The 12,590-nt window shown below is 41.2% G+C and overlaps 1 protein-coding gene across 2 annotated transcripts; it reads right to left on the reverse strand.

Moving 5' to 3' along the window:
• Positions 1-7,426: 7,426 nt before the first annotated feature.
• On the reverse strand, positions 7,427-12,080 carry LOC120743155 (noelin-like). 2 transcript variants are annotated; one of them, XM_040046731.1, is made up of 4 exons: positions 11,324-12,080; positions 10,433-10,582; positions 9,152-9,217; positions 8,501-9,061 (listed from the first exon to the last, which is right to left on the reverse strand). In XM_040046731.1, the coding sequence occupies exons 1-4, from the start codon at positions 11,417-11,419 to the stop codon at positions 9,035-9,037; spliced, it is 339 nt and encodes a 112-aa protein (XP_039902665.1). In that variant the 5' UTR covers positions 11,420-12,080; the 3' UTR covers positions 8,501-9,034. The 2 variants fall into 2 exon arrangements, with proteins under 2 accessions (XP_039902664.1, XP_039902665.1); XM_040046730.1 differs by lacking the exons at positions 8,501-9,061; positions 9,152-9,217 and adding an exon at positions 7,427-7,748 and having other exon boundaries at positions 11,324-11,711.
• Positions 12,081-12,590: the final 510 nt, after the last annotated feature.

Genomic DNA, 12,590 nt, shown 5'->3' on the forward strand with positions numbered 1-12,590 from the left:
TGTCATCATGAAGTCAGACATGGACTGGTACTCCCTAACAAAGCGATTGTTATGGTACCCATCCATGTACCATACCTGTAAGAAAAAGAACAAATATTAAAAATAAAAACAATCATAATTATTTGTATTGTTAACTTGAATCCTTTATGTTCCACAGACATGCAATGTATGCATAGCAAAACATCGTAAAATGACCACTGCAGCCGAGATATCCTTATCAAGTTATTTCTAATTCGTGTTCGTATAGTGACACGAAAAACTCTCTAAGCTAAAAAAGAGCCAGTGTTGGAAAGTAACAGAATACATGTACCACCGTTACCTATTTAAAATACAAAATATGAGTAACTGTATTCCGTTACAGTTACCGTTTAAAAATGTGGTATTCAGAATACAGTTACTTTGCTGAAATAAATGGATTACACGGCGGTCTTTTCCTATTTCATATGTTAGGCTGTCACCTCTCTATTTTTGGTGATTCCACGCCGGTGGAAACCCAAACAAAACACGCATTAAGAGGGTCTAATGCCTGTGTCTCAGTCTCGTGGCCCATGTCACCTCTACTTGTGGCTGCATAATGACATGAAGAAATATTTTTAAAAATTATTATTCAAAAGAATGACTTAATAAGAAGGCAATAGGCAGAGTGTTACAGGCATAGCTGTAAAGAATGTAGTCTCATGGGCAGTGTAGCCCAGTTGTAAGTAAGCTATTAAGACTCGACTGTACACTGTGTTCGTGAAAAAATAAGTTCCGTTGGAGCAGCCTTTCAACGCCTCTCTCTGTCTCTCGCTAGCAAAGTTGACCTAGACAACAAAGTAAAGCTAGTTTTCAGCTACGAACCCGACACGAACCCGACGTATTAGCCAGAGGTCCCTTTACTATGGTTCGGAGCCGCGGACCTGTTTTATATACGCACGGAATAGTTTTCTATACGAGATCGCTGCAAAAATTGCATCCTTACCTAATGTCCACCCTACTGTTACTCATTTTATATTAAGATTTAAACATCTAGTTGGTATTGGTATGGCGAGTAACCTTCAGTAATAGTAATAAATCACACAGCAATAGTACATTCATGTAGTTGTAAAAAACATCATAATATATTAAGTAATCCAAAGTATTCCGTTACGTTACTCTTATTGAGTTACGTTACAAAATACATTTTGGGGGATCTAATCTGTAATCTGTAGTGGAATACATTTTAAAAGTAACCTTCCCAACACTGAAGAGAGCCAGTATGATATGCTCATAAATTTGATTTACTGTTACATATTAAGACTTACTCTGTTGTCTCCAGCTGGAGCAAGTGGGTCAGTCATCCATGATCCAAATCTAGATCCAGATGTCTTTATGGTGATTGGCTCAGAGATTCCTGTGAGCTTCCCACAAGCTAAAAAACAAACAGAGAAATCTGTAGGCACATGTGGACAAAATAACATGAAAATTTGCAGAAACTGCAGGAGATATTATGAGTTTAATGTACACAGCTTTGTGTGGTCACACCCAGCCCTCTGAAAACTTTAGTCCACAAAGGCAAGTTCAGATATTTTCTTGATTCAGAAAAGATAGTATGAGCTTCAGATTTTATTTTCCTCTACCCACCTAGCCTCTGCATGCAAGCCTTCAGTCGGTCCTCCAGGCTTATCACCCGGCTGTGGAGCTCCTGGTAGTCCAGACCTCCGAGCTGTTCCTGCAATGATCCCAGCAGCTCCGTCACATTCGCTGCCTCTTCTTTAAACTGGCGGACCAACAGTGCATCTGCTTTGTAGGACTCCAGAACTGGGATGAGAGGCCTTAACTCCTCCATCTTTGCTTTGATGGACTGACAAACAGCAGACATTCAGAAAAAAACCCACTTTAGATCAGATGTTTTCAAATGTCCTTTTAAATCTCACATATGTTCAACATATTGTAAAGACCTAATTGCATCAAATTATCCTAATACAGCACTTTGCTCTCTGACTGCCGGTTTACTTGTGGTTACTAGGGCAGAATTAAGAGCAGAATGGGAGGCAGAGCCTTCAGCTTTCTGGCCCCTTTTCTGTGGAACCAGCTCCCAGTTTGTCTTTGGTAAATGGTAAATGGCCTGTATTTGTATAGCGCTTTACTAGTCCCTAAGGACCCCAAAGCACTTTACACATTCAGTCATTCACCCATTCACACACACATTCACATACTGGTGATGGCAGCTACATTGTAGCCACAGCTGCCCTGGGGCGCACTGACAGAGGCGAGGCTGCCGGACACTGGCACCACCGGGCCCTCTTTGGAAGACAGACATCCTCTCTACTTTTAACCCTCATATTCTCCTCAAATATTACTAACATGTTTTACCGTTGGGGTCAACCCCATGGGATATTTGCCTCCAGAAAATGGTTACATACAATTGTTGACCAAGTGTTTGTGTCAGCCACTTTGTTTATTTATTGAATACACAAATAGCCCCTTGATAATGAAACTCTAGTGCCACCATCAGTCCAAACTTTTCATTTAGAATAAATATATCTTGAAAGGTTTGCATGAAATATTTTCAAAATTACTGACAACATTCATGGCCAGAAGCTGATGAACCCATTCAAGTCATCATGTCATCACCAAAACCCCTGACATGACTTTTTCTCTAGCACCGCCACCAAGTCACACTTTAAATTTTAGACTTATAGATCTTTCATCCATTTGGGGTTTTTTTTAAATAATTTTGGATGCACATCCATGCCCCTCAGAATGAATCCTGTTGATTTCGGTGACCCTAGACCAGAGGTCAGCAACCTTTAACATCCAAAGAGCCATTTGGACCCGGTTTCCACGCAAAAGACAACAGAGGGAGCCACAAATACTTTTTGACATCTAAAATGAAGATAACAGTGTATATATTGTTTTTTACCTTTATGCTTTTTGTGAACAACTAAGGTGTGTTGCTTATCAAAATCCGTGAAGGGCTACAGAGAAAATTACATTTTATTTATGTAATTAACACATTTTGAACACTTAAAGGAAAGACACCCAGCTGAACTAAAATGATCCACGTAGCAAACAAAAACTGTTGTGAGCCGCCACCCTTATATCTCCTTTGGGCTTTTGGAGCCTTGACCTGGTTTTTAAAAAATAATTGGAAAAAAGCACTATGCTGCTAAAAAAAGAAAGATAGAAATTTGCAAAATTCTGCCTAAATATTTATTTTACCTGAAAAGACCTGGCGTGGTCTGCAGCGCCGCTGCAGGGGAGGCGGACACACCTGAGCAGCACCCGCAGTCACGCCTCGCCACCTTAACGTCTGTGCTATCTGTGCTGTTGTGTTGGTATGTGTCGGGCTGTGAGCTGAAAGCCAGTCAGCTGTATGCGTACTGCAACCGTGTGTGAAAAGTGGTCAATAAAGATATGCTGAAAAGCATGTTCATGGAAACATCGTCGGGTCTGCCATGATATGTTTACAATGGGACTTCTGCTCCTGAACCTCTGCGCACAGCGTCTGCAAATTGGGGCTGTACAAAGTCACTTTCATCTTTACGCAGGACTGTAAGCTGTCATCTGTGAGGCGTGAGCGGTGTTTGTTTTTAACATAGTTCACGGTGGAGAATAGCTGCTGACATAATGTAGATCCGAAGATCCATAATTGGCCTACCTGGGGTTGAAAGTCTCAATAAATGCACGGCGTTTCGGCGGGTACACCGCCTTCTGCGAGTGTGACACTTATTTTGAGTGATGAAAAAAATAATAGAATATAATTTTATTTTTATATTTCAATATCATGATAATCTTCCAATTTAGAACTACAAGTTAAAAAAGAACTAACATAAATAAAATACACTTCAGCTAAATCCTTCTAATTTATTTTCCCAAACCACGCGGAGCTGCACTATAACGACTAAAGAGCCGCAGGTTGGTGCCATGACATCGCTTTGGTTTGTGTGCATGTGTGTGTGGTGGAGGTGTGTCACTCGGCGGTGTGTCACTCGGGGTCAAACTCTGGTAATTGGTGATTCTGTTCTCAGACATGTGAAGCTAGAGACACCGGCAACTATAGTCAATTGTCTTCCAGGGGCCAGAGCAGGCGACATTGAGGGAAATTTAAAACTGCTGGCTAAGGGTAAACATAAATTCAGTAAAATCATAATTCACGTTGGCAGTAATGACACCTGGTCACGCCAATCGGAGGTCCCTAAAATCAATATTGAATCGGTGTGTAACTTTGCCAAAACAGTGTGGGACTCTGTAGTTTTCTCTGGTCCCCTCCCCAATCAGACCAGGAGAGACATGTTCTCCTTAAATTGCTGGCTGTCTGAGTGGTGTCCCAGAAACGATGTGGGCTTCATAGATAATTGGCAAACCTTCTGGAGGAAACCTGGTCTTGTTAGGAGAGACGGCATCCATCCCACTTTGGATGAAGCAGCTCTCATTTCTAGAAATATGGACAAATTTATTAAACCCCCCAAAATATGACTATCCAGAGTTGGGACCAGGAAGCAGAGTTGCAGTCTTACACGCCTCTCTGCAGCTTCTCTCCTCCTGCTACCCCCCCAAAAACCATCTCCATAGAGACTGTGTCAGCTCCCAAACAGACAGAAAACAAACTAAAAACCAGCAACAAACAACTTAAACATAAAAAATCACAAAGAAAGAACAATACAGTATCCACATCTGAACCAAAGAGTAAAACAGTGAAATGTGGATTATTAAATATTAGGTCTCTCTCCTCCAAGTCTCTATTACTACATGACTTAATAATTGATCAACAAATCGATTTACTCTGCCTTACAGAAACCTGGTTGCAGCAGGATGATTATGTTAGTTTAAATGAATCAACACCCCCGAGTCATTCTAACTACCAGAAACCTCGAAGCACAGGCCGAGGGGGAGGTGTGGCAGCAATTTTTCACACCAGCCTATTAATCAACCAAAGACCCAGACAGACGTTTAATTCATTTGAAAGCCTGATGCTTAGCCTTGTCCACCCCAGTAGTGATGTCTCGGTCGCGAACGAAACGGCTCTTAGAGCCGGGTCTTTGAAGTGAACGATGTGAGTTGTTTTTTTTTTTCTCACCCTCTGTCTCACACTTTTTTTCCACTTCACTCCACACGTGAGCCTTGTGCTGGAAAGAGGGGGGAGGGGCGGTAGTTACACTCAGTAGCACAGGAACAGAGCGGGAGGGAGAGAGAGAGAGAGAGAGCCAGGGACAACAATGTCACATTAGAAAGGTATAGTAATCATCCACAACTATTTTCAGTTGCGGATGATAAAGGATTCAGAAAGTTTATTCATGCAGGTCCATATGACAGAGAATGTGCATCTTCTTTTTGTTTTCACATTTTAATTGTGTTGTGGTTTGCAGTGTTTTGTGTTGTTTCACTTTAAATTTGTTTAAAAGGAAAAAGCTGAAAATTTAAGTAGTTAAAAGTTGAAATGTAAATAGTTGTTTTTTGTATTATATGATTTATTTATTACATTTTATGTGGAGTGAATAAATAAAAGTATATATACGGTGGCCCCCTAGAGACAAAACATGTACAAACTCTGAAGCATGTACAAACTCCAAAACACCTTAAAACTCTGAAGCACGTAAAAAATCCAAAACACGTAAAAACTCAGAAACACGTACAAACTCCAAAACACGTACAAAACACAACAGAAGTGCTCCAGAATGCTAGGCGCAGTGTTGAGCTTTTGTTACCTAGTGGCTACACAAGCCAGGAAGTACCAACGACCGGATTTGGTGTGTGGTAGTAACAGGTAAATGAACATTTCTTTTTAAGGTGGCTGTAGCTCAGGTGGCAGAGCAGGTCAGCCACTAATCAGAAGGTCGGTGGTTTGATCCCAGGCTGCACCCTGGCTGCATGCCAAATATCCTTGGGCAAGATACTAACCCCATGTTTGCCTACTGGTGGTGGCACTAGAGTTTCATTATCAAGGGGCTATTTGTGTATTCAATAAATAAACAAAGTGGCTGACACAAACACTTGGTCAACAATTGTATGTAACCATTTTCTGGAGGCAAATATCCCATGGGGTTGACGCCAACGGTAAAACATGTTAGTAATATTTGAGGAGAATATGAGGGTTAAAAGTAGAGAGGATGTCTGTCTTCCGAAGAGGGCCCGGTGGCGCCTGTGTCCGGCAGCCTCGCCTCTGTCAGTGCGCCCCAGGGCAGCTGTGGCTACAATGTAGCTTGCTTTCGCCAGTGTGTGAATGGGTGAATGACTGAATGTAGTGTAAAGCGCTTTGGGGTCCTATGGACTAGAAAAGCGCTATACAAATGCAGGCCATTTACCATTTAATTATTTGAATATATATGAGTGCTTGTGTATAAATACACAAACAATACACATATGCTTTCAATTGTGTAATTTAAGTGATCTAGGTAGCTCTGTTTTGGAAGTTCAGTTAATGCTAGAAATGTGTTTTGGAGTTTGTGCGTGCTTTGTCTCTAGGGGCCACCATATATATTTATATGTAATCATATAAATAAATCCACGTTTTTTTTTTTACATTAGTAATTTCTTTTGTGCATAATTTTATGTTGTTGTTGATAATTAATTAATTAAAGCAACAAAACAACCGGAAGAGCCGGTTGGGAGCCGAAAGAGCCAGCTGTTTTTAGTGCCCCAAGCCGAAAGAGCCGGTTCTCCAAAAAGAGCCGGAAATCCCATCACTACACCCCAGCTGTGAAACTCAGAAACCAGTCTTACTTGTTATCATCTATCGTCCACCTGGGCCTTACACAGAGTTTCTGTCTGATTTCTCAGAATTTTTATCTGATTTAGTTCTCAGCTCAGATAAAATAATTATTGTGGGTGATTTTAACATCCATGTAAATGAGCCTTAACATGGCATTTAATCTGTTATTAGACTCAATTGGCTTCTCTCAAAATGTAAAAGAACCCACCACTTTAATCACACTCTAGATCTTGTTTTAACATATGGCATAGAAACTGAACATTTAGCAGTATTTCCAGTGTTTGTTTAATATGTGCATTGAAGGACATGTCCTGGTCAAAAATGACTCCAAGGTTCCTCACAGCGTTACTGGAGGCCAAGGTAATGCCATCCAGAGTAAGAATCTGCTTAGATACCATATTTCTAAGATTTTCAGGGCCGAGTACAATAACCTCAGTTTGAGCTGAATTAAGAAGTAGAAAGTAGTGGTCATCCAGGTCTTTATGTCTTTAAGACATTCCTGCAGTTTAACTCATTGGTGTGTGTTATCTGGCTTCATGGACAGATAGAGCTGGGTGTCATCTGCATAGCAGTGAAGATGTATGCTATGTCTTCTAATGATACTGCCTAAGGGAAGCATGTATAATGTAAATAGAATCGGTCCTAGCACCGAACCCTGTGGAATACCATAATTGACCTTAGTGTGTGAAGAGGACTCTCCATTTACATGCACAAATTGGAGTCTATTAGATAGATATGATACAAACCACTGCAATGCAGTTCTCTATCTCAGTAAATTATGTTCAGTTCCTTCAAGTGATCTCTTCTTTTTGAAATGCTTCATTGCTCTTTATTGAGTGAGAGAGAGAGAGAGAGAGAGAGAGAGAGAGACCACAAAGTTGTTGATGGATTGTTCAGTTTCATGATGTGGGCAAAGTACCTTGTACTGTCTGGCAATGTTGCTCTCATGTCCATCTTCCACCTGTTTGAATTTGTTTTCCAGACCTTTCAGCTGAACTTCCATCTTCTCCACAAACTGTAGATCTCTCTGAGACCGCTGATCTAGCGCTTCAATGGATTGACTCATATTCTGCACCTGGACAGGACAGTATCATTGATAAACACTAAGGTACCTGTCATTTCCTTTTTTTAAATTTGAATATGACATTATGGTCAGACAAGCCAGTCAAAAAGTTATGTTTTTGTCATTCTATCCGGTTTGTTAGAAAACACCTGGTCTTATGAGTTATAGAGGGATTTGTTACTCTAGTGGGATCACTGATCATTTGTGTTAGACCAAAAGTATCTGTAATTTCAGTTTCTTTCTATCACTTTTGTTATCTGTCAATGGAAAATTGTATTTAGTAGTCAGTATAATCTTTTAGTGATATAAGTTTGCATATGGTAGAATACTGCATGTAGTTATTTGTATTAGGAAATATTCAACCATGTATACTTAGAGGCATATAATTAATTGTGTGTGATCTCTAACAGGCTGCAAAGGCTTGGTGTGTATTCCACACTAGAATGCACACCCACATCCTGGGAGCACGAGAGAGGTCATACTTTCTCTTATTGTTTTATGGTAGGATTAACGTAGTTGCGTCTGTTCTAGTCTAAGTGCTCTTTGTTTAGATGAACTGCAGGACTTCCTCACCGTGTTATCTAGGATGAACCATCTAGGGTGAGGGGGAGGCTACCCTCTTCCTGACCAAGGATGTTTGACCCTTTGATCAGCAGGACACACACACACACACACCACTGAAGTATAAATAAAGACCAGGGCAAAGCTCAGCGCGAGTCTCTGAGACTGCCCTTGCTAGCAAGAACTCTGTGTGTTTCTCTTCTCTGAGTCTTTACTGAAGAAGTGTTTTAGAATATTTTCCCTAACATTATCCCAGTTTTTTAAGTCTCCCATTAGAATAACTTCATTGTTGAAGTCACAACAGAAGTGCCTTGAATTGGTCATATACACACACACATATTTAAAACATATTCCCCGCTCGCCCCTGCAACTGGTCTTTATCCTTCAAGCTCGAGTCCTCTGACAGAGGCCTGGGAGCTTGAGGGTCCTGCGCAGTATCTTAGCTGTCCCTAGGACTCTGCTCTTCTGAACAGAGATGTTGGGTGTTGTTCCTGGGATCTGCTGGAGCCATATGCCAAGCTTGGGGGTCACTGCACTGAAAGCCACCACTGCTGTTCTGCATAGGCCTGAAACTCCTCAATGAGATCATTGAGACTCGCTACAGATACCAACTATGGAATGGAACAATCATCAGCTGCATCCTCTACATGGATGACATGAAGCTGTAGGCCAAGAGGGAAGGAGACATCGATTCACTGATCCACACCACCAGGATATCCAGAAAAGGCATTGTAATGTCATTTGGATTGGAAAAGTGTAGTCAGCTGGTAACAAAGAGATGAAAGGGAGTCGGAACTGAGAGGCTCACACTACCAGAAGGCAAAATTACAGAGATTAAGGACAGTTACAAGTACCTTGGAATCCCACAGGCAAATGGGAACCATGACGAGGCCGCTAGGAAAGCTGCAACTACCAAGTACCTGCAGAGAGTAAGGTAAGTCCTGAGGACTCAGGTGAATGGTAAGAAGAAGATCTGGGATATTAACACTTACACCCTGCCTGTGATCAGATAGCCTGCTGGGATAATAGGCTGGCCAAAGGAGGCGATAGAAGCCACTGACATCAAGACCAGAAAGCCCCTGACCATGCATGTAAGGTTTCAACCAGAACCCAACACCCTGAGACTGTATGCTAAGCGGAAGAAAGGAGGCCGGTGTCTAGTGAGTGTCAGTACCACAGTCCAGGATCAAACAATGAACATCCACAAGTACCTCAGGAAGATGTCCCCAACCAACCAGGTGCTCAGTGAATACCTCAGGCAGCAGAAACCCAAGAAGGAAGAAGAGAAAGTCATCATGGAAGGACAGGCCCTTGAGAATTATATTCAGCATTTTCCAATTATAATATTTTTAGCTTTTTCAGTCAGCTGTGGGAGCTGTTTGGTTTGAAGGTATTGGAAGCAGATCACCTACTTCTGCAGCAGTGCTAACAGTACTAACAGAAGTTTTTTTTTGTTTTTTTGTTTTTTTCACTTTAAGTCTATGTACAACAATGACTTTTGAACAGCAAACCAAATCCCTCATGGTGACCTTATTCCTCGTCATCTGGAATGGAAGGAATGGATGGATGGATGCAGACTGCATTTCGTTGCCTGTACTTGTGACATGTGCAATGACAATAAAGTTGAATTCTATTCTATTCTATTCCAAGCTTCTCATCCATTCAGAAGCATCCGGCCAACGTAAGTGACCAAGAAGTGCATCAGGGTCATGCCAGCAGTGCCAAAGGATCCAGAACCACATGACACCGATGATAAGCTCTGACTCAAACTTCTGCTTCTCCGTCAGCTGCAGGTATTGTCTTGCCTTTCTGCTCATTATTCTCATGGGTCCATGCTGTAGCAGGTCAGAAGGGCCCCTAGCGCCCTCCCAAATCAAGACGTGGCTGCATTTCTGTCAAAATCTAGTGTCTCTGCGACTGTGTAAAAATCTAGACCAGGTGCTACTCCGCTGACCGCTGTCGCCAAAGTGCTTGCTCATAGGGGGTCATATGATTGTTGGGTTTTTCTCTGTATGTATTATTGTAGGGTCTACCTTACAATATAAAGTATCTTGAGGCCACTGCTGTTGTGATTTAGCACTGTATAAATAAAATTGAATTGAAAAATTGAATTGAATTTTTCAGATATTTTATACCTTTTCTAGCAGTTGTCGTAGTTGCTTGGTTCGAGCATCTCTGGAACAGACAGTCTGCTGAGGAGCCACCACTGTACAAACACATCGACCCTCTGAGTCCTGAGCTGAACTGTAGACCTGCCAGCCCTCCTCAGGGGTTGAGGGACCCACCTAAATGAGGGTACGATGAAAATTAGGACATTATTAAAACAACAGAAATATGATGTGTTCTTCACAAGGATCAGTGTGTCTAAAAAGCAAATCCATTGCTAAAGTACCAAAAACCTTCAATAGCTATACTGTCCAGCAGAAGCTCCACTTTTATTATAATTTTTACTGTTAACAGTCTTTGTATTTCAGCTGTAAAGCTATTCTGTCTATGTCACTCTCACACTGAAGCTAATCTGCTGCTATCCATCGGATAATCCGGATTATTAGCAGATTTATTATTAACTGATGTGAGAAATGTCATTACATATTAAATACATTCAGAACACTTCCATCTGGCTTCATTTGTTCCCATTTTATCAACCTGTGCTGCTGAGCAAGGCAATGATACGGCTTTATCCGCTGAAATTAATTATCGGGCTGAAAACCATGTGACCTGGATTAATTATTAATAACTGAAAAATGGTTGCATAAAGGGAAGGTAGCTAAAAACCATTAACCCAGAGTTATCTCAAAGAAAGCAGATTTACATTCTGACTTAAAGATGATCAGAGATTTGGTCTCTGATGCAGATCAAGATCGATTGACACCACCATTTTCTCACCAACATGGAAGTGTGTCAGAAAAAAGGTTTTACAGCCTGTGACTGAAATTCACCAGAAAGCACCAAAACAGATCGGAATACATGATACCATGAGGGAGTCCTCACTCGGCAGAATATAAATAGAAGCAGGGTCGTGTTACCAGAGTGAAGTGTGATCCGAGCAGCAGCAGCAGCAGGTAAGCACTCAGCAGATTCTCTTCAGACTCCATCTCCTTCTCCTCAAAGGCTAGACACATCTACGTTAGCCTGTTTCTTATGGATTCAGCTGGTTATGAAGCTGCTGATTAACTGGGTTATTTGTTCATCTGCTACCTGACGCTCCCTCTGCTGCTCTCAGCTCCTCCTCCTACTGCCTCCTCCTTCCTCTTCTTCTCTGATGCGACGCCAGAAATCAGCCAAGTGGAAATAAAACCGCTCTGCTGAGTGTGTGTGTGTGTGTGTGTGTGTGTGTGTGTGTGTGTGTGTGTGTGTGTATGTGTGAGAGAGAGAGAAAGAAAGATGATGATGTCACAGCCTGCCTGATGAACAGATCGGTGGAACAGCAGCAGAAGGAGGAGGAGCTGTCCATGCTGCTGAGTGTGTGTGTGTGTTCCTGCAGGAAGACATTTGGTCTCAGAAAATGTCATCTTTTTCTGAAATGTTGTATTTCATATAAATATTTTAGATTTGAAGAATTAAAACAAATCTTGATGGGGTTCAAGATATTATAGAGAGTTTTCTGTTCATGCATGAACTCACCTGTAAGGTTCATGAGATTAAAATTATCATGTGGTTACGTCCGATCCAAAAGACTAAATGAAATAATAAAATATGTTACAAAATCTAAGAACTACTTCTAATATATACAAATAGCTCAATTCTAAATATCCAGAATATTATCTAAATTAAATATACATGATTGCCAGTACTAGGGGTGGGTTTTAATAATCGATTCATCGATTAAAATCGATTCTAGTTTGGATAACGTGATATCGATTCATTAAAATCCTGAATCGATTTTTTTATATAAATGTATTTTGTCACAAAATTTTGACAACCACCAAACATTTAAAACAGTAAATGAGAGCAGGAACATGGCTTCTGCACAAAGACATAAACACAAAGCGTGGACCCGCGGATCAGAATCAGTGAGATTTCACCTTTCTTACCCGACGGCACGGACACGGTCAGGGCTGAAAGCCGACAGCTCACTGATTCTGATGTTTCGGCGGGTCCGCGCTTTGTGTGTACGCCCTTTTTGCGCTGATTCTAAAGCTGTTAATTTTATCTCTGAACCTGATCCAAACTACGCTTCACATAAACATCGTCATGAATTCACTCTGACTTTTGCTGTTTTGCTTCCACCAGGATAAAAATCACACTTCATGCACAGCTCTCTCTCTCTTTCTCAGTGTACTTCAAGAACAG

Source organism: Simochromis diagramma, unplaced genomic scaffold, assembly GCF_900408965.1.
Source record: "Simochromis diagramma unplaced genomic scaffold, fSimDia1.1 OVJJ01000038.1, whole genome shotgun sequence".
In the NCBI taxonomy this organism is placed as follows: domain Eukaryota; kingdom Metazoa; phylum Chordata; class Actinopteri; order Cichliformes; family Cichlidae; genus Simochromis; species Simochromis diagramma.

Excerpts from the sequence above, each read along its gene's own strand:
- LOC120743155 (XM_040046730.1), bottom strand. The coding sequence starts at position 11,419 with ATGTGTCTAGCCTTTGAGGAGAAGGAGATGGAGTCTGAAGAGAATCTG. Across the intron at positions 10,583-11,323 it reads TCGGATCACACTTCACTCTG|GTGGGTCCCTCAACCCCTGA; the intron begins GTAACACGACCC and ends ACCCTCATTTAG. Across the intron at positions 7,749-10,432 it reads TACGACAACTGCTAGAAAAG|GTGCAGAATATGAGTCAATC; the intron begins GTATAAAATATC and ends TGTCCTGTCCAG.